This window comes from Diceros bicornis, chromosome 36 (genome assembly GCF_020826845.1).
Source record: "Diceros bicornis minor isolate mBicDic1 chromosome 36, mDicBic1.mat.cur, whole genome shotgun sequence".
In the NCBI taxonomy this organism is placed as follows: Eukaryota; Metazoa; Chordata; class Mammalia; order Perissodactyla; family Rhinocerotidae; genus Diceros; species Diceros bicornis.
This window is the reverse complement of record NC_080775.1, coordinates 17,063,422-17,083,485: the sequence shown is the minus strand read 5'-3', so window position 1 is coordinate 17,083,485 and position 20,064 is coordinate 17,063,422. Positions and strand designations below refer to the sequence as shown.

The 20,064-nt window shown below is 43.9% G+C and overlaps 1 protein-coding gene across 2 annotated transcripts in view; it reads left to right on the top strand.

The window, feature by feature from the left end:
* Positions 1 to 5,958: 5,958 nt before the first annotated feature.
* RSU1 (Ras suppressor protein 1) overlaps positions 5,959 to 20,064 on the top strand; it is a 174,584-nt gene continuing 160,478 nt past the window's right edge. Inside the window, exons 1-2 of one of the 2 annotated variants that reach the window (XM_058532489.1) lie at positions 5,959 to 6,080; positions 6,323 to 6,434. In XM_058532489.1, the coding sequence (XP_058388472.1) occupies positions 6,326 to 6,434 (109 nt within the window). In that variant the 5' untranslated portion in view covers positions 5,959 to 6,080; positions 6,323 to 6,325. The remainder of the gene's footprint in view (positions 6,081 to 6,322; positions 6,435 to 20,064) is intronic. The other variant, XM_058532488.1, reaches the window with a different exon arrangement.

Below are 20,064 nucleotides of genomic sequence, written 5' to 3'. Positions count from 1 at the left end.
CACTGTGCAGTTTTTACATTGAATACTTAAACAAGGAAAAAAGAATATTTTCTCCCATTCTGTAGGTTGGTTTTTCAATTTATTGATGGTTTCCTTTGCTGTGCAGAAACTCTTTAGTTTAATGTAGTCCCAATTGTTTCTTTTAGTTTTTGTTGCCTGTGCTTTTGGTGACTTGTCCAAGAAATCATTGCCAAGACCAATATCAAGGATGTTTGTCTCTGTGTTTTCTTCTAGGAGTTTTATGGTTTCAGGACTTACATTGAAGTCTTTGATCTATTTTGAGCTAATTTTTGTGAGTGGTATAAGATAGAGGTCCAGTTTCATTCTTTTGTTTGTGAATATCCAGTTTTCCCAACACCATTTATTGAAGATACTGTCCTTCCCCCATTGTGTATTCTTGGCTCCCTTGTCAAAAATTAGTTGACCATATATATGGGGGTTTATGTCTGGGCTCTCTATTCTGTTCCACTGACCTATATGCCTGTTTTTATGCCAGTACCATACTGTTTTGATTGCTATGGCTTTGTAATATAGCTTGAAATCAGGAAGTGTGATGCCTTCAGCTTTGTTCTTCTTTCTAGGATTGCTTTGGCTGTGCGGGGTCTTTTGTGGTTCCAAACAAATTGGGGCATTGTTTTTTCTATTTCTGTGAAAAATGCCATTGGAATGCTGATAAGAATTGCACTGAATCTGTAGATTGTTTTGGGTAGTAAGGACATTTTCACAATGTTAATTCTTCCAATCCCAGAACATGGGATATCTTTCTATTTATTTGTCTTCTTCAATCTCTTGCATCAATGTCTTATAGTTTTCAGTGTGCGGGTCTTTCATCTCCTTGGTTAAGTTTATTCCTAAGTATTTTATTGTTTTTGATGCAATTGTAAATGGGATTGCTTTCTTAATTTGTCTTTCAGATAGTTCATTGCTAGTGTATAGAGATGAAACTGATTTTTGTGTGTTGATTTTGTATCTTGCTACTTTACTGAATTCATTTATTAGTTCTAACAGTTTTTTAGTGGAGTCTTTAGGGTTTTCTATATATAAAATAACGTCATCTCTCATTAGTAAGACCCATCGCATGTCCTCTGGTTCTGCTTTACATTTACTTCACTCATTTATAAATGTTTATTTACTATGTGACAGGTACTAAGCACACTGAGGATAAACCAGTAAACAAGACAACCATACACTCCATCAACTGATGTCTCCCTATTTCAAAAAGCCTACTTCCCAGCTCCATCTTACCTGATTTCCTGAGCCAGTCCTGAGGCAAAATCCTCAATTTCCTTTTCTGTGAAACTTACATTAAGCCAACTTCCCAGATCTGGTGGCTAAGTGATAACTTTCCTGCTCCCAGACTGCATCACCATGAAGCTCCATTGTTAGTAATCGGACCTCTGGACAGAGCTAACAATCAACTAGTTCATAGTGGTACAGGCGTTCTGGTTGTTAAAATATTGAGATACACCAAAATGCTGCTTTCAGGTGCGTAAGTGGAATCCAAAAAGCCATAGTGTAAAATGAATGGATTTGAGGAAGGGGTAAGGGGAAGTCTTACTTAGAAATTAATGGAAAATGTTAGTCCACATAGGTCTGAAGGAACCTAAAAGAGCACAAATGTAAAGGAAAGGAAATGTCTGCTGTCCACAACTGATCAAACACTGAACTGAGACAGTCTCAAGGTCACGTTCTAACTCCATCCCACTCCACACGAGAATGGGAACTTTAGACACCCTATTTGAGAAGGAGCAGGGCAGGGACAAGAGCCAAACCACAACCTCACCTCTTCCCTCCAGCCTTCCCCTGATCCAGCAACCCAAGAGCTAATGCTTGGCCTAGAGGGGGACTGTAGGACCCTGTTTCAGCACCAGCTGGTGGCCATTCTGGATTCAATTCTCCTGGCAATACCCATCTCTATCTCCTCATAGTCTGGGACCCAGAATGGGGGGAACCAGGCTTCCATCCACCATCTGATCTCTCTCCCCTCCCGTTTCCTGTCTCCATAAACAACTGGACCTTAGTAGGAAGACAGTGCTCATGCCTTCTGGTCTTCAGGGTTAATTTGAGCCATTGCTGGTCAGAGTCGCCCTCATCTGGTCTTCAGGGAACTGGCTGGGATAGCTCAGGGTGAGGTGGCCACAGGCTTTTTCTGGACCCAGTGGAATCTCCTGGCACTTCAGGCATTCTTGTGAAGAATGCCCCAGGGAATGGAGGGGGCCAATGACGGTTTGGGGCTAGGAGATGCCCAGGATATGGGTTCTACTTGAAATAATTTCCTATTAAATTTCAACTCCATTTAATGGGAGGAATTTGTTAAAAATCTGCCACACACTCACCAAAGGAATACTAACATCATTAATTTTATTAAGAAAAATGAGAGCTAATATCTATATAACATTTGCTCTACACCAGGCATCATTCTTATGTATTACTCACTGAAATAGAATACTAAGAACCATCAGCCCCATCTTATAGTTGAGAAAAATGAGGTATGAAAAAATTATATAAAACTTGAGTGACAGAGCTGAGATTCTAACCTTGGCAACCACCCCAGAGAGTGCCTCCCACCCGGCCTGAAGGATTAGGTGTGAACTTATTAAATATGACAGTCAAACTATCCTCACAGATCTATTGAAATTATTAAAAAAGACTGACACTGTTATATGACCTAGAAAAAATTTTAATGTAATTGCTGTTAGTTGAGTAAAAACTTAAAGATTATACAGCATTAAAAATAATGTTAGTGAAAGAAAATTTTTTACTTGTTGAGATCACACGTCACCCCATGGCTGTCAATTTAATGGAGAAGTTATTGGAAGAAAAATGATATGATAATTCTTCTATATTTGATGAAGAATTTGCTTTTCAAATTTTAATTTGATAATTTTATTTATATGTCACTTAGTAAGTCGTTTATTATAAATATGGTTTAGGGAATAAAAAAGGCTTTTTTTTTTTTTTTGGTGCAGATCTTTGGAAAGATTTGCTCTGGCCTAACATCTGTTGCCAATCTTCCTCTTTTCTCTCCTTCTTTTTTCCCTCCCCAAAGCCCCAGTGCATGGTTGTATATCATAGTTGTAAGTCCTTCTAGTTCTTCTATGTGAGCCACGGCCACAGCATGGCAGCTGACAGATGAAGTGGTATGGTTCCATGACCAGGAACCCAAACCCAGGCTGCTGAAGTGGTGAGAGTGCCAAACTTTAACCACTAGGCCATCAGGGCTGGCTCAAAAACAGCATTTTTAGAATTAATGATTTACGAAATAATTTACGTGAATTTACCAGTAGTCATAGTCTGGCGTGCCTCAGGTGGACCAGGCATCTTCCATACCCTATCTTTGATTGGCTCACTCTGTGGGCGGAGGGGAGGCAGTGGTAGTACATTCCTTCTAATTTTGAAGTATTGAAGCACAGATTCTATCTCAGCATAGAGCATTTGGCAGTGATGCCGTGGCAGGGTTTTATGCTCTGATAAATATTGACTTCTTGCAGGATTGGCTACATAATTTGCAGGGGCCAGTGCAAAAGGAAAATGCAGGGCCTCTTGTTAAAATAATTATTAAATGTTTCAAGCTGGTGACAGCAGGGCATTAAACCAAGCATGGGGCCCATCTAAGCCCGGAGCTTTGTATAACTGCCTAGGTCACATACTGAGGAAGCTGGGCCTATTTCCATGTTATAAAAATCGGGAATTTAGGGACACATTTCCTTCAGAATAGCACGGGTATAAGTGAAGAGTCTGAGAGGAAAATTATCAGGGAGTGAAAGCAAATTTCTGGAAAACAGGAAGTGAATGGAAGCATGCTGACAAACGAAACAGAAAGAAACTGCAGCCCAAAATAATTTCCAGAGAGAAACGCAGCAGAATTGGGACTCTACTTTCCAGGTGTTATCTGACGGGGCTGGCAGGTGCAGGGTGAAAGGGTGAGCTAGGAAGTAACAGAATTGTATAAGTGGCTCAGAATTCACAATTTCCCTCCACCAGCAAAGGCAGCCTTGTGATTACAGGCAGCTGTAAAACTGGGCTCTCAGCTCTCAAGAAATTTAACCAACAGCTCAGGGAAAATTAATGCTGACCCAGGAGGGAAACAAATACAGATCAACAACAGATGAGGAAAGAAACCACACCAGCTATCTAGAAAAGTCAGCTTAGACTTCATGCTTGAATATGAAAGGACAACCCAGAATCAGCAGACAGAGGAAGAATTACAGCAGCATGAATGGGAAAAAAATCTAGGTACACACATATAAAAAGGGACACTTGAGGAAACATAATTTAGTAAACAGAGAGAGGTCTACAAATTGTTATCCTCAGAGATATTTGAGAAGAGAGTGCATTCATGAGACAAAAGCAGGCTGCTATTGAACAAGAAAGAGGACTTAGTATTTTTTGTTAATAGCCAAAATAATTTTCAAAAATTTAATAAAAGATTTGGAAGATAAAGTTGAGATAATATTCCAGGACATTAAGCTAAAAAGACTTTTAAAAATGAAAAAATATGAGAAAAAAGATAACTGTAGCAAATCAGCCCAGGAGGCTGCCATCTGACTAACAAGATTTCCAGAAAGAGTGATAAATCAGAGAAAATGGCAGGAAAGAAATTGCAAAGCAACAGCAGAAACAATTTCCAGGGAGGAAGAGAGAAATGAATCTTCAGCTGAAAAGGACCCCAGGAGTGCTAAACAGATTAAGTGGAAAAAGACCACCAACCAGAGATATTATGGTGAAATTTCAGAACATGATGAATAATAAAAAGAAAAATTACAAATGTTTCCCAAGAGAAAACAACAGTTCCCCGCAAAGACTTTTGAGGAGACCGACACATTTCTAGGCATTAACATTGGAAGCTGAAGTCAGTGGAACTGTGCCTTCAGGATTTTAGAAACTCATCTTGAACCTAGAATTCTGTGCTAGACAAATGAATAAAGGTATTGGCAAAATAAGGACATTTAAAAACATGTAACTACTCAAAATTTGTGCCTCCTACGCACCCTGTTAGACAAAGCTACTTGAGAGGTACTCTAGCAAGATGTAGACAGGAAATGCCAGTTTCAACCCAGAAACCAAGTGAAAAGAAATCACAGATAGCCACTCAGCTGCAAGGACAGAAAGAATCAGTTACAGCAGTAAGTTAGTGGGTTCCTCAAGTCCTCAGGAAGAATTGATTGGATTTCAAGCAATGGAGAGGAATGAAAAGCGGCAAGATCTTAGGCATAGGGTAAAGAAGGTTACAAAAAGAAAAAGAAAAGCAGTTAGACACTCTAGTGAAAAAACAATGAAAATCGTATAAGGACATTATCATTCAACAGAAAGCAAACTAAAATATGGTATAATTTTGAGTGCAGTGTAGGAAAAGAGGTCATTTATTTATCCGACCATGCTCCCCTTCCTGTGACACAGAGGTCCATGATTGCGAGCTGGGCGCAGGGGACACACAGACCACCACCGAGTTTTCGTCGTAGAGGAGCTCATAAGGCAGCGGGAGGCACAACTGTGGAGAAAGGATTCAGGGTAGCAACTTCTGGTAAGTGGAGCCACACTCACAGAAGCAGGACACCGACAGAAATGGACTCCAAACTTCCCCAGGACCTAACCTCAGCTACAAACGTCCCTCCGCAGTCGCTCCCCCAACTTCCCCGCTTCCGCCCACAGCACTGTGCGCTTCGACCTAGGAACTGAGCATGCGTCAACCTAGTGCGCACGTGCTCACTCCGGTCCAATCGGAATCCCGAGCCCCGGGGATTCCAGGGGGCTGGACTAACCTCGGGGTGGGGCGGAGTCTCAAGGCCGAGTAACGGACGTGATTGGTCGGCCGCAGGGTACACATTCTTTTTAATGGGCGGAGCCTCGCCCCTGAGCCACGTCTAGTAAACTGTTCTCCTAATTTGGGAAGGGTCGGGGGCGGGCGGGGCGTGGAGCGGAGAGCGGCGCGGTGTGCGCCTGCGCCGAGCGCCGGGCCAGGGCGTGTTCCTCGCTGGGGTGCGCGTTTTGCTCAGTTACTGTGCATCTCCTGCCGCTGAAGTGCGCCCTGCGGAAGCCGGCCGCTCCCGCGCCCAACCTGTTAGGTGCTGCCCTCCGCGGTGAGTGTGCGTGCCATTGCACTCGGGGTTGCTTCTCTCCGCGCGGCCGGAGTGGTGCTGGACCCTCCCCACTCCCCTGCCCCGCCCTGTCCCATCCCCCTCCCTGCGCTCGGACTCTGCCCGCTGATGCCCACTTTCCAGGGCCAGGGCAACAACAGAAAGTGCCAGCCAGGCTCTCTCCTTTCTATCCCTGCACCCTCCTGGCCGTCGCTCACGTGCTTTGTTGTTGTCATTTGGTACAGATCATGTCCAAGTCTCTGAAAAAGTTGGTGGAGGAGAGCCGGGAGAAGAACCAGCCGGAAGTGGACATGAGCGACCGGGGCATCTCCAACATGCTGGACGTCAACGGCTTGTGTAAGTTCTCGGGCAGGACCTTCCCCTGGGAGGAGCTGGAAGGGTTTGTAAGTTTTCCGAGTAACTGCCAAGTCGTGGTATGAGAGGTTGTAATGGGTTACATCCCACCCCTGCTTGTAAACACCCCTTGTCAAGAGCTCAGCTCAGAAAGTTTGCAGTCAGAATCTGTTCTGTTCCCACTGGAAAATGAACATGAGAGCTGGGATAAGAACCACACAGACTGTTCCTGCTGAACCTCCTCAGATGTCTGTGCTGATTTATGGCATTTGGGTGGCTTTTCCCCACAGTTTACTTAATACCCACTTTATGTTTTAATTAAATCATTTTTGAATCATTCTTCTTTTCGCCTAATATAGTCTTTGGCCCTTGAACAAACGCCACACAAAAGTTACATGATAGGTATTCTTGTGCCTGGAGTCTGTTAAACGTTTCTTGACTCGTTACCTTTTTCTGGATCTTTATTCTCCTAACTTAGTTCAGGCTTTTGTAATCTCCTGTTTTGTTATCTCCTGCTTGTGCTATTGTGATGTCTTCCTAACTTTCTCTCTCACCTCCAGTTTTACTGCCCCTGTAGTTTAGTCGCTGTATTGCTTTCAGTGTTATTTTCCTGTAACACATATTATTGTGTTACTCTCCTTTAAACCAGGGATTGCAAACTCAAATGCCTGCGGGGGCCAGGTGAGGATGGTCACGAACTCCATAATAGTATCCCATCTGAAGGGGTAGCTGCTACACCTGCTACTCAGATCCAAACACTTGTCACCACCTGGGGACGTTGGCCCAGTGTTGTCAGATTTTTTTTTTAAGAAGCCAAGAATCCACATCAAATTTCCTGATTTTTAGAAGTTGGCAACTAATTCCAATATTTGAAAAATACTTTAGACGTGAAACAAAACACTTCTTCAGGCTGAATGTGGCTTCTGTTTGGACCTTCTCCCTTAAACACTCCTCCTGGTTTTCAGTACCAACAGTCATGCCCCAGGTTCCTTGACGTGACATGCAAGGCCTGTCTGAATCTGACTACACTCTACCTTAGCTCCTGTCCCTTCCATGCATTTGGCGTCCCAGCCATACTGAACCCATTGCCTTTCCTGAACCAGGGTGCACTCTTTGGGGTCTTCGTGCCTTTACAAGTATTGTTGCTTTGCATTCCGCCTTTCTTCACCTGAAATGCTTTTACTTTATCTGTGAAGGGTCAGCTCAGATGTCACAGCCTACGTGAAGCCTTCTCTGTCTGTAGCAAGCAGACACAGTCACTCCTTCCTCTGTGAAGTTGGATGTGCTTTGCTTCATGACTCTTGTTACAGAGGATTGTAATGCATTCCTAATCTAAACGTCTCTTTCCCTTTGGGAGACTGGGGGGACTAAAGCTGTGCAATATTCACGTTTGCTGCCTTTACCATAGTGCCTGGAACACAGTAGGAGCTCAGAAATGTGTGATGAATGAAGGAAAGAAGGATGGATTAGGCCTGCAAGTTTATGAGATCCAGACTGGGATGTGACACTGGAGGAGAAGAGGAGGTGTCCAGGAGACCCTGAAAGATGATGGATTGCTTGTGAGGCATGGAGAGCACGGAGTCAAATTTACTGTGAATCCCTGGTTTGTGCCTGGGACAGAGATTGGGGTTGGTGCTGTCGATACATCTCAGCAGAAGGAAAAGGGCTGAAAAGCTTAGACGATTTGTGTTTGGTAACCCTTAGGAAGACACCTGCCGTTAAACTTAGCTTTTGTACTAATTAGCATCTCAGCCCCTTGGGATGTGTTGTCCTGTCTCCGTGGTGGTTGCTTCTCGGTGGCAGCAACAGAGCGGATGTCTGGTTCTGAATTGGCAGTTACGAATCTGGATGTGTCCCTGCGCTGGCCTGGCTGGCTCTGCTGTGGTCGTGATGGTCATCAAGAGCATTCTGCAGTAGAGGAAGAGGATGGCGAGCGGCAGGCAGGAGGCCTGGCTCAGCTGTGTTCTTGGCCTCATGGCTTTCTGCTCTCAACTCTGTTTTTCTCATGGGGTTGAAGAAAGAGGTTGCTTTCAGCAGAGGAACTTTATTCTCCTCAGCTTTGAAGAGGACTCTTTATGTAATATTTAGAAGTAGTGGGAGTGTGGTGTAGCTATTTCGGTTCACTTGCGTTATCTCTTTGAAGCCTTGGCTTTTATTGAAGAAGCAAAGATAGCCACTTGCTTCCTGAAAAAGATGTTTCCGGTGTAATATTATTTGCTGAAAAGCAAGATCCTTCTTAAGTTTTCTGAAAGAAGCGGCTTAAGGAAGAACCACAGTGCTTCTGGGGAGTTCGTGGAAGTGAATTTGGAGATTCTGCCTCCTCTGTAGTGTGTGTAGACCCAAGGAGTGGCTACTTTCTCCCATAACTCCCTGACTTCTGGACTCTTGGAGCCTGGAGGGTTCCAGGGTGCCTTCAGAAGCCCATTCCTCAATTGGGGCTCATTTATCAGTACTGTACATAATGCTTACTTTTTTTTTTTTTTTGCTGAGGAAGATTCACCCTGAGCCAACATATGTGTTAGTCTTCCTCTACTTTGTATGTGGGTCGCTGCCTCAGCATGGCTGCCAACGAGTGGTGTAGCTCCGCACCCAGGAACCAAGCCTAGGCCGCCAAAGTGGAGCGTGCCAAACTTAACCACTAGGCCACGGGCCTGGCCTGTATTTTAATATTTTGTATATTAAAGTATTTGACATGGTTACATTAACTGTAATGTAAGAATTCCCATATTCTGTTACTTATAAAATTTTAGCTGTGAACATGATTTTTAACTGTGATTTTATGAGTGTCAGGGTTAAACACGGGACAATTCATTTGCATGGACAGAGAATGGTTATTGCATCTCAGGCTTTCCCCTCATGATCCTGACTGTTTAATTTCTCAAAAGATAAGCAAGAACTAGGTTTGGAAGATAAGGCATATGAATTGTCCATCTTTCTGCTTGGGAGAGTCATGTCTTATAAACGCAGCACTTTACTTTCTCTGAGACAATAAATTGCCTTTTAAAAATTTTTTCAGAGGCTGGCCTGGTGGCATGGTGGTGAAGTTCACGTGCTCCGCTTCGGCGGCCCGGGGTTTGCAGGTTCGGATCCTGGGCATGGACCTACGCAATGCTCATCAAGCCATGCTGTGGTGGCGTCCCATATATAAAATAGAGGAAGATGGGCACAGATATTAGCTCAGAGCCAATCTTCCTCAACAAAAAGAGGAAGATTGGCAACAGATGTTAGCTCATGGCCAGTCTCCCTCACCAAAAAGAAAAAAAAAACCCTTTTTTTTTTTTTTTTCAGTTTAGGTACCAAAATCTTTCTGATGGGGAGAACTTCCTAGGCTGGAGACAGACGGCAGACAGGTTCTATAGTTTTCCACCAGTCCAGCCAGATTCTGGATATGGTCAGATCCTACCCAGTGAGGCAGAAGAGTACACTGCTCATGAGCAGGGGGCCTGGGAGTTGAATAGACTGGCTTCAAAGTCTCCATCCTCTCCTTACCACTGTGTAACTTGAGAGAAGCTACTTAACCTTTCTGAGCCTCAAGCTCCGCATCGTCAAGAGGAAGCATAAGTACCATCTTCGTAGGACTAGTTTCGTGCCAGGTGCACTGATACATGTCAGCCGCCCAGCACCAGCCTGGAACTGATGATGAGCACACAGTAAAAGTTAACTGTTAATACGAATATCCGCATAAAGCCCGCTGAGCCTCCAGTATAACCAGGTCCAACCTAGTCTGTGGCCTGAACCAGGAATAGCGTGGTTCATTAGACTGGCTGAGACATTTGTGTTGTATGTTAATATTTTCTTTGTGGCTTATTAGAACCTGGAGTGTCTGGCATTTTTGCCTAGGGTTCTTTTTTTTAAGTTCTATTTATTTATATTGAGGTAACACTGGTTTATAACATATGATTTTCAGGTGTACATCATTATATTTCGATTTCTGTGTAGACTACGTCATATTCACCACCCAAAGACTAATTACCATCCATCACCACATACATGCCCTGACACCCCTTTTGCCCTCCTCCCTCTCCCCTTCCCCTCTGGTAACCACTAATCCAATCTCTGTCTCTGTTTGTTTGTTGTTGTTGATTGAGATTGCTATTTTTTTGAAATTACTCCTCAGTTTCTTTCTTTTCATTCATTTCTTTCCTACACGGCATTTGATCTGCATACACATTCTCCTTAAAGCTTCTAAGAATACTGTAGTGATTTTGTTCCTATTATTAAAGAGATTTCACTACAGAAGCTCTCTCCCAAGCAGCACTGTCTTCACTGGGTGATGAAGTTGCTTTTGAAGGTCCTGCAGTCAGCTTCCATGTGAGCAGAGAGTCCTGTCAGTAGCCTGGGAGACTTTTTAAAATTTCTTTTATTTAAGTCTTTTGTGACTTTTTAATCTCTTTGAGTTTATCGCCCTCTGGGTGGTGAAGCCTTGATCAGTTTCCTTGTTGGTTAGACTAAAATATCTTTCAGATAAATCGTAAAGACAAATAACCTGCCTCTGAGGGAGCGATCTTTCTAAAGGACCAGGCAAAGTAACCGACAAACGTCATTATGGGTTATCTGGGAGGGCTGTTTCAGAGGCCCTCTAAAGCCTGGACGTGGTCACCCTGTTAGGTCATCCTGTTCTTATCAGTGTGGGATGTCTTTGGGGAAAAGATAAAAGAGCTGCGAAGACCATGTCGTTTTAGCAATAATCTTCATTAAGACCTTCTATTTTTTTACTCCTCTAAGTTGCATGTATATGTCCACCTTTGTGATTCTAAGCATGCGGTATCTTGGCCTGGGAAGCCTTTTCCCTTTTCTCTCTCCAGCTCATCTCCTCTCTCGCCTTGTCCGTTAATGCTTGTTGAAAGCAGGAATGACTTACCTATCCACATGATTCCATTCTTGTGCCGCCGCCTCTGAGAAGCCCTCCCAGTTCTCAGTGTTAACCCGGCCATCCCATCCAGCCTGGTTCAAGTGTCTCTTCTGGGCCAGTGTGCACACCTCTGTTATCGAAGGATGCTGTTGCTTTTGGTTAAGAATTCAGGTGAGCCAGGGTAGAAAGTATGGCCGGGAGAGGGAGCATCCGCTGTCCCCATTCCACAGACTCCTCCCCAACTTTCCAGAGGGAGAGCAGTCTGCAACCATCAGGAACGTGATAGAACTGTTGAGTGTTCAATTTTTGATTTAAGACAGGGTAAAAACTGAAAATGTTTCATCCAGATAGAAAATAAAAATAAAACTTATGACCCCTTTGGAGTAACTTACCTAATAATGACCTTCTGCTGTTTTTTAGTCATTTGACATTATCGGCTCCAGTCAGCCGTGGCCTCTTTCTTGTAAGCAGCTTTTTTGTTACTAGCTGCGTAACCTTGGGCAAGTCACTTAACCTCTCTGTGCCTCAGGTCTCTTGTCTATAAGATGGAAATAATATGGGTAGTTACCTCATAGAATTGCTGTGAATCGTAAAGTATCTAGTACACCATCTGGCATGTCTTAGTCTGTTTGGGCTGCTGTAACAGAATACCATTAACTGGGTGGCTTATAAACAACAGACATTTATTTCTCACGGTTCTAGAAGCTGGTAGTGCAAGATCAAGGTGCTGGCAGATTCGGTGTCTGGTGAGGACATGCTTCCTGGTTCGTAGACAGCCATCTTTTTGCTGTGTCCTTGCACGGAGTGCCGGAGCTCTGTGGGGTCTCTTTAAATAAGGGCACTAATCCCATTCATGAGGGCTCTACCCTCATGATCTAGTCACCCCCCCAAAGGCCCCACTTCGTCATACCATCACAATGGAGATTAGATTTCAACATATGAATTTTGGGGGGACACAAACATTCAGTCTCTAGCATAGCACATAGTCTTAGTATTCACTATTGTTAGTATTTTAAAATCTTTTTTGTCTGATTGTGTGAAACATGCAAAACAATGTCTCTTTAGTTGTTGGAATTCTTGGTGATGGCACTTCCCCAGTAGCCTTTGCCTGCTGTCTCACTGCACAGGAATGAGTGCCTCATTCGTCACCCCACTCAGAATTCCCAGGCAAAGTTGGCTGGGCATGTCCAGTGTGACAGGGTCACAGTGGCCTCAAATGGTGAGTTCAGAGCCATCGACAGTGTGGGTGGTGGCTGGGGGACAGCAGGGCATTTCACAGAATTTTAGTTGTGACGTGCTTGACAGAATGACAGGAATTAAAAACTTGGCAATTTTTCAACTGATAATTAAAATACCGTATGTCATTCAATAGCTATTTATTGAATGTGTTTTTTTCTTTTTTTTGTGAGGAAGATCAGCCCTGAGCTAACATCCATGCCAATCCGCCTCTTTTTGCCAAGGAAGACTGGCCCTGAACTAACATCTGTGCCCATCTTCCTCCACTTTATGTGGGATGCCTCCACAGCATGGCCTGACAAGCAGTGCGTTGGTGCGCTCCTGGGATCCGAACCCGGGCCGCCAGCAGCGGAGTGTGTGCACTTAATCGCTGTGCCACAGGGCCTGCCCCGAATGTGTTTTTTTCATCATGGGCACTATCTAAGCAGAATCTTTGTGGGAGTTTCCACCATATTGAATCTCTAAATTATCCAGTGGTAAATTAATATTTGCTGTGTTAAGAAAACTAATGGATCTGAAGTAGATTTTCACCATTAGAAACCATAACCCACACTGCTTTGCCGTTGTAGCCAGCTCTTATTTGTGATAATCAGTGCTAGAAGTGATATGGATAATAATTGAAAACCAGACCCAGTATCCTCCTCTCATAAATTCACATAAACCTGAAAGGAAATCTGATCTAGATATATGAGATGCACTCTTCCAAAGCAAAAAACTAGAGATGATTTCTTTAGATCACATAAAGGCCTGTTACTTCTTTGTATAGGAAGTTTGTGAGGTTGGTTTATTTTTTATTTTTTAAAGCAAAAGACGGCATAAAAATGTGACTGAGGAACAGACCATGTAGATCAAGGGCTTGGCCAGCAGGGGTCAGTGTTGAGCCTCTGTGTTTGCTCAGGGGTTCCTCAGGAGACCACACACCCTCGCATACCCCATGGGCCACTGCTGCCTGGCGGTTGTTTCCTCCTGCCTTCGTCTTGCCTCCTTCTTGGGTGAAGAGATATTCTCTTTCATGGTACTTTATCTATGAAGCTCACAGTCAAAGAAAGCTCACCTCTGTTATGTTCTGTCTGACCCAAGGCATCTTTAATACTAGCGTGTTTCATAACTGCCTTGCAGGCCTGAAGCCTCTGCTGGAGACTCAAGGGCTTCTGAATGGAGGGATGCTGATCAGTCAGCGTGTTTCCCCACAAAAGATGGGAGCAAAATGGAATTTGCAGTGTCCCCTTCAGGCAGATTTCACCAGTGTGTAATGCTTAATAATGTAAAACAGTATTTTAGATTTGAGGTGTTGGTAAAGCCAAAGAGACAAATGTAGTATAACATTATTTATTTTCTAGTTTGCTCAGGCTGCCAAACAAAATACCCCAGCCTGGGGGCTTAAACAACACATGTGTTTCTTACCATTTTGGAGGCTGGAAGTCCAAGATCAAAGTGTCAGCAGGGTTGGTTCCTCCTGAGGCCTCTTTCCTTGGCTTGTAGATGCTGCCACCTCGCTGTGTCCTCACATGGTCTTTCCTCTGTGTGTCCACTTTCTTCTTCTCATAAGGACACAGTCAGCTTGGATTAGGGCCACTTTATTTTACCTTCACCTTTTAAAGGTCCTGTCCGCAAAGACCGTCACATTCTGAGATACTGGGGGTTTCTAGTGACTTGATTGGCTCTTCTGGGGTTCTCTGTTCTGAGGCTGGTGAGGCGCCATTTTGTTTCTCTCTGCTTTCACCTCACAGATACTGATGTCATGTCGGTCCTGTGGGTATTGGTTGGTTGTCTCCACCCACTCGTATTTGGGAGTTTGTGGGGATACTTTGTCCCCTAGTTTTGTTGTAAATTGTGTCCTTGGATTTTTGATCGCTCTCTGGTTACTCTGTTTTTTGTGGGATCAAGATTTCTAAGATGTGCTGCCATGCTTCCCCCGTCTTCCCAGCATTCAGACTTGGTTTTTAATCTGACAGATGCAGGAGTCGATCACTAGGCTTCCTGTTCTATTACAGGCTCCCGTGTCTTCTGGCCTGTGTGTTGGGAGCCTGAGCTATGGAGTCTCACAGCTTGTCCACCTCCGACGTCTTGTTCTGTGACACAGATGTGGCTGTTGTGAGGTTTTCTAAAATTTTCACTGTTAGCAATGAAATGGTGATGATTCAAGTCAGTGGTGAAGCTACACGTGCAAGAGATCCATCAAAATCGTGGCTTAAAGAATAAAAAAGTTGTTTCCCTTTCCCAGCACAGTCCAAGATGAGTGTTCTAGATCGGTGGGCATCTCTGTTCCTTGTAGCATTCAGGGAGCTTGATTCCTTTCCATTCCTTTCTCTGTACCACCTCGGACATCGTCCTCATCTGCTTGCTCAGAGCTGGATGGCCAGCACTTGGAGATCTTAGCTTGTTAAGGGAGCCGAGAGTGGAGGCGCTAACCCACTGTCCTGAGGGTCTCGGTCTGGAGGTGACACACGTCTCTTTCACTCAGGTTCTCTTGGGGAGAACCCACCATACAGGTACCTGTATACTTTATGCTCATCACCAGTCCTTGGGTCAGTATTTCTCTCATTATTTTGATTGTCTGAAGCTTGTACTTTGGTAGATTCCTCAGGGAAGGTCAAGAGGATAATATTACCGGAGTCCTTGCACTCTGATGATAGATAACGGTCTGTGCCCTTTTCCTCGCAAGTCAGCCTTACTGGATATAAAGACTCACAATTTATTTCCTGGAGTATTGTACCTGTGTTATTCTATTTTCTTCTGCATAAAGCATTGCTGTCCAAAAGTCTGACGATAATCTAATTTTATTTTCTCTGTAAACATTTAGTCTTTTTTCCTAGATGCTGAAAAGATTTTTTACTTTTTCTTTCAGTCCAGGTGTATTCGTTTTCTGTGCCTGTTGCAACAAATTAGCACAACCTGGGTGGCTTCAGACAATAGGAATTTATTCTCTCACAGTTCTGGAGGCCAGAGGTCCAAAATCAAGGTGTCGGCAAGGCCACACTCACTCTGGGGACAGTCTGTTCCTTGTCTCTAGAGGGAGGCTGGACGAGGTCATGTTAGCCAGGGGCCCAACACCCACTCCACCCTCTTCCAGTGGACCAGGGGACGTGTGGTGGAATCTTCTGTCCTCTCCCTGTCTGCCATCTTTTCTTTTTCACTTAGAGTCTTAGACCTTCCATAGAAGGAGAGAGACATTGTCATAATGCTTCTTATTTAGGGGTTTTGGATACCTCTAGGGTTGACCTAAGGAGAGAGGATTATGTTGTGGCTCAAAGCACGGACTTTGGCGTCATGGTTTTTATTATCCCAACTTTGCTATTTATTAATAACGTGTCCTTAGAAAGATCACTTGGCATCTGTGTGTGTCAATTTCTTCATTGGTAAAATGGGAAAAATACGCTGCTCCTCAAATAAAGGATGATGTCTGTGTCGTAGCTGGTGCAGAGTAGGTACCCCAAAAAATGATCGTTATGACCAGTAATGAGGACATTTTGCATTTGTGAAGCTGAGACACAGGCTGTCTTGAAGATCTCATGGTGGGGGCTCTGGTAGGGCAGGAGGTTTGGAGGTGAAGAGTCGAATGGCCTTTGGGGTGAGGAGTGGAGGCGAGGGTCTGTGGACACCGTCCGGGGCACATCTGTTTGCTGGATCTGTGTGTGTTGAGAGTAGAGATGTGGATGGAAAAGGCTGGGGCATGATGGAGGAGACGTCAGGCCTGGGAGGGATCTAGGGAGACCTGTAGCCGGTCAGAAAAAACACACTCAGGTTTGAGCTCAGGGCAGCTGACGACGAGTGTCGGTCGGGAGACTGCAGGAGGCGGCAGGTGGAGGTCAGGATAGGGGATGACATGGGGAGAGAAGCTGGAGGCCCAGGGGAGATCAACGATGAGCTGCTCACGAGACCAAATCTTGTCTTCTGTGCAGGTGAGAGCAGGTGGCACGCATCTTCAAATATTTAGTGACTCTTGAAGGACTTGTGACTCTGAGCCCCGAGAACTGCCTGATTCGGTATAGGCAGCAGGTGTACGATTCTGACTCTGCCTGCTTGTAAGGGGGGCTTGCCTTTACGGGGGAACGTGGGCTCTTGGGTTGAGGGTAGGAAGTGTGGAGGAAGGTCGAGGTGGAGGCAGAGAACCTCTGCTCGAGAGGAGAAATGAGGAATCAGAAATGTCGACCATCAGACCCTGGGAAGACAAGAGAGTACCTGTGCCCCACCTGGCTCTCTTGTTTGTCTGCTGGAATCCAGGAATTGAGAATACACTGTATTGTCTGAAATGGAAAGCATGCACATTTGGTACTACCTGTGTCTTCATTTTGGGGAAAAAAATGAACCTGTGAACTAAGGACTTCTTTTTATCTTTTGGACATCTTAAAATGGCATATAACTGGCAATTTGTGGATATTTGCTATATTTTTTGGGCCAGTAAAAAAAATACGGTCAGAATTAGTCAGCTTCTTGTTTGGAAACAGCTTTGAAAGGGTTCTCTCTGCTTCCTAGCTCTGCAGCCGTGAGCAGTTACTTAACCTCTCTGTGCTTCCTTTTTCTCATCTAAAACTGGGAGGGAAGTGGTTAATAATGGTGGTACCCTATGGGGTTATTGTGAGGAATAGATGAGGTAATACAGTTCTTAGATCTGTGCCAGCCACATTTTAAGCATTTGGTAGGCGTCAGCTATTGTTATTACCTTAATTATTTTAACATTTTTGATTCTGGGGAGTGGCTATACAGTGCCCAGCCTAGCATATTGATGCAGTAGGCATTCCATAAATACTAGGTCCTTTTTATCTTTTCTCTTTTGTTTTATAGAATCAAATAATTTAATTCAGCCTTTCATTTTCAAGATGAGGAATTTGTGTTCCAGAAAAATCCAGCGATTTTTATCAGGATCTCATGGGATTACAGTCTGGGTCTCACACTGCTTGAAGCTGCGTATTCTTTGCTTTGAGTCACTTTATGTCGCTGTCATATTTTATTCAAGATACAAAAGAATTTTTCCATTCAGGTTTATACGCTTTTTGTTATGATAGGAATTTCCAGCCTCTTGAAAAGAGCACTCGGTCCAGGTGTGAATATTATTTTCCCAGTTTGGAAAGAAGCAGCTCAAGATCTGGAATCTGGACACCTGGGTTGGACTCGATTCTCATGCTGGTCGTCTGTGGAACCTTAGAAAAATCACTTTACCTCTCTGGGCCACCATTTCCTTATGAATTGCATCCCCTTATTATTACAGAGTAAGCTCCTTGAGGGCAGTAACTGTCTCACTCATTCTACCCCTGTCACCCCAGCAAGTACAGTACCTTGCAAAACAGTCGTAATTCACTGAGCATTTGTTAATTCCATCCTACTTAGAAATCAGGAGCAGTTAATGACTGTATACTGTAGGTGGCTTACTATATTTTTCTCTTTAATTTTTCCAGACATCTTCAGAAATATAATTTTTTTTTTTTTTTTTGTGGGGAAGACCAGCCCTTAGGTAACATCTAATGCCCATCCTCCTCTTTTTTGCTGAGGAAGACTGGCCCTGGGCTAACATCCATGCCCATCTTCCTCTACTTTATATGGGATGCTGCCACAGCATGGCTTAATAAATGGGGTGTCGGTGCGTGCCCGGGATCCAAACTGGTGAACCCCAGGCCGCTGCAGCGGAGTGCGTGCACTTAACCGCTTGCACCACCGGGTCAGCCCCCAGAAATAGAATTTTTCTTTGTCTTTTTTCCAGAGGGAGAGACTGTAAAGTGATGTGTTTGGACAGGAATGATGTGGGCTTCACATTTTTTTTTTGGTGAGGAAGATTGGCCTTAATCTAACATCTGTTGCCAATCTTCTGCTTTTTGCTTGAGGAAGATTGTCCCTGAGCTAGCATCTGTGCTAGTTTTCCTCTATTTTGTATATGGGACGCTGCAACGGCATGGCTTAATGAGCAGGGCGTAGGTCCACACCTGGATCCGAACCCGCAAACCCCGGGCTGCCAAAGTGGAGTGCATGAACTTAACCACTATGCCACCGGGCCAGCCCCTGGGCTCCACATTTTTAATAACACAGTCCCTTGGGTCTAGGATCTTTCGACTTAATGTCCCGGTGGATGCGAAACCCCCAGTCAGTGAGCAGTTCATGGGGGGTTCTCAACACGTGAATTTTCTGCGGTTATTTATGTATAGAAAGGGGCATCACATTTTTTTCAGTGGCCACATATGATAATTTGCTTTCTGTTGGGTGAATGAGCAGTTAATTATGGTTGATAGCCCCTTTATCTGCAAATAATAGAATTCAGTCAAATAATTTTGAAAACTTGCTACTGAGTTTCCAACTCTCCATGATAATTAGTTGTGAAATAAAGGAAAGTTTCATACCATGGTGATTTTTTTCGAAGTTTTAAATTATGAACGAAATGCGAAAGAAAGCTTTTTATGATTCTGGGTGTGTCGATGAATATGATATTTGTATTATATCTTGGTATCAAACATTTTATTGTCTGTCTTCGCTTTAATGTATTGTCCGAAGCTGCATATTTAAGAGGATCTGAATCTGTAGCCTACCACCAAAGGTGAAATAACTCCAGCCGTGCGACATGGGCGGGCATTTTAATCACGCATCCAGGAGACGCAAACCCGAATGGGTCAGCCTGGCTTCCTGGAGCTGACATCTGGCCGGCCCCCACATCCCTGTGGAGTTTCTGAATCAGGGTTATTTAGGGCTGTTGCTGTTTCTAGCCTCCTGGGGAGCCAAAATGGAAAAGCCGTTTAGACCGTCCTGTATTTTAAGTTCAAATTAGTTCTTCTTTTTGGTCTGCAACTTCAGTTGGAATGAATTAACAGAGGGTACTGTTGTCAATGTAATCTGTAGAGTGGCCCAGAATTTGAATGGTGACCTCTAGAGTTGTCAAACAAGGTGGCCCTCTTCGAATATCCTGGGAGGTATGGTGGTTCTTCCACCATGGTGAGATTTGATAACACAAGAACTGTCAAAAAGGGGTAAACCACTTGCCTTCTAAGCAAGCAACATTTTTCTGATTGCTTCCATTTGGAACACAGTCTGTAAAATAAATGGCTGGTTGCAGTCCAGTTTTTGTGACCAGTGTTACAGAACCTTTCATTTGGAACCCAAAGATGGCCCATTCTGACCTGTGACGAGATGGCAGAAACTTTCAAATCCCATGAGTCCCCTTGTCTCATCCCGGCCGTGTTTTCTTCTCAGGATATAAATGTCATACTGTGAAGCTAAAGCTTTTTACCTTCTTGGAAGTGCTACCAAAGGAATAATTTGCTTTCTAATTTGCCAAATTGAAAACTCGAGAGACAATTTCCAGTGTGCCCATCATTGTGATATGTTGGGTTATTTTGAAAACAAGTCTATAATGTCATGGTGCTGAGAATTTCATCATGCTGATTTTTCTTCTCTCATGCTGCCTACTTTATGCTGAAGAAGAAGAAAAAAAAACTGAACCTATTTTAAATAACGATATCTGCTTCCATGTGTTATCTAGAAATGATGATTCTTTATCTAAGAGTGTTTTAGTTAGTCCTTTGATTTTTCTGGATTTATTCCATTAAAACACTAGCTGCCCCC